Source organism: Sesamum indicum, linkage group LG8, assembly GCF_000512975.1.
Source record: "Sesamum indicum cultivar Zhongzhi No. 13 linkage group LG8, S_indicum_v1.0, whole genome shotgun sequence".
NCBI lineage: Eukaryota > Viridiplantae > Streptophyta > Magnoliopsida > Lamiales > Pedaliaceae > Sesamum > Sesamum indicum.
In genome coordinates this window covers 16,943,876-16,945,156 of record NC_026152.1, presented here as the reverse complement: position 1 = coordinate 16,945,156, position 1,281 = coordinate 16,943,876, and the positions used below count along the sequence as shown (strand labels likewise).

At 34.1% G+C, this 1,281-nt stretch overlaps 1 protein-coding gene across 1 annotated transcript in view; it reads right to left on the bottom strand.

Moving 5' to 3' along the window:
• LOC105169050 (CLP protease regulatory subunit CLPX2, mitochondrial) overlaps nt 1-1,281 on the bottom strand; it is a gene marked incomplete in the record, with an annotated part of 8,264 nt that overhangs the window by 3,888 nt on the left and 3,095 nt on the right. Inside the window, 3 exon segments of the mRNA XM_011089315.2 lie at nt 507-563; nt 811-888; nt 985-1,059. Coding sequence (XP_011087617.1) covers nt 507-563; nt 811-888; nt 985-1,059 — 210 coding nt within the window.

Here is a 1,281-nt window from a genome sequence, read left to right as displayed (position 1 = left end):
TGATTTTCCTTCTTCTCATTGAAACATAATATACACTCTCTGTGAGCTTTTTTAGGTTCCAGTAGAAACTCTGATCTGTTTATACAGAAGGAGACACCAAGGTAAAAGTTTCCAACTAGGAAAATTATCCAACTCAAGCAAAAACATTCTCAAAGTAACAGTACACAGCAAATCATTGTGTCCAATAAAACTAAAGCTGGAATGTGCGTAATTCTATTTTTCTCTTTCCATCCACATAAAAACCTTGCATTGTTCTCCTTTCGAATTTCTACTAAAACTAAATAAGATACTTCGGGAACTACTCATATTGTGTGGAGACAGCAAAATCAAGAGATATTGTGAATTTTAAAAGGATAGTATAATAATGATGAAAAAAGATGTAACTTGCAAGAATATGAATGCATTAGGAAAGCAAGTAATGGATAAGACATGAAAGTTGACAGCACCTAATTACAATCACCAAAATCAACAAGCACATAAGAGGAACAAATTCAACTTCTTGATACCTGAATGTTATCACGCCGTGCATGTCTTGGAGTTCTATTGTCAGGAACACTTACAATCTAGATATATAAGAGAGAGAGAGAAAGAGAGTCATTTTTTATCAATATAACATTAACAATCATTTAATATTATCCCAAAAACAAACTTTAAAATTGATAAATTGAAAGTACAAAATTTGGAAGCGGGTAGAAAGGTGAAAAACCTGAAAGCCTAATGCCAGGCAGTGTTTTCATACCTCACGATTAAACGAAACAACTAAGTTGACAAAAAGTAAAGGCAGAAAAGAATAGCCAGGAATGTACTCACAGTTCCTTCCAGCATTTTTAGTAGTGCTTGCTGAACACCCTCTCCAGATACATCTCTACCAATGTTCAAGCTCTCAGTCTGCACAGAGCTTCCAAGGAGAAAGTTTGTTAAGGAACACGAAGAGTTAGATGCTGACCCTGTGACTTTGGATCAAATTATCAACGTCAATCTTACCTTCTTAGTTATCTTATCTACTTCATCTATGTACACAATTCCTCGCTGAGCTGCTTCCACATCGAAATCAGCAACCTAAAATGGATATTATAAGATGGCAATAAATTCAGCTACCTTGAAGAGTAGAAGTTTAAAGGAAAATAATATGCCTAATTTTACATCTTTTAGTTTTAGCACCAAGTCATGATTCATGCAAACTGAATCATATGCAAGTCCTCAGACATTTTTAGAAGATCTAAATAAGGATTATCTGTTTTCTTTTGCTTTAGCTTTCACTTATGATTTCCCATTTTCTGT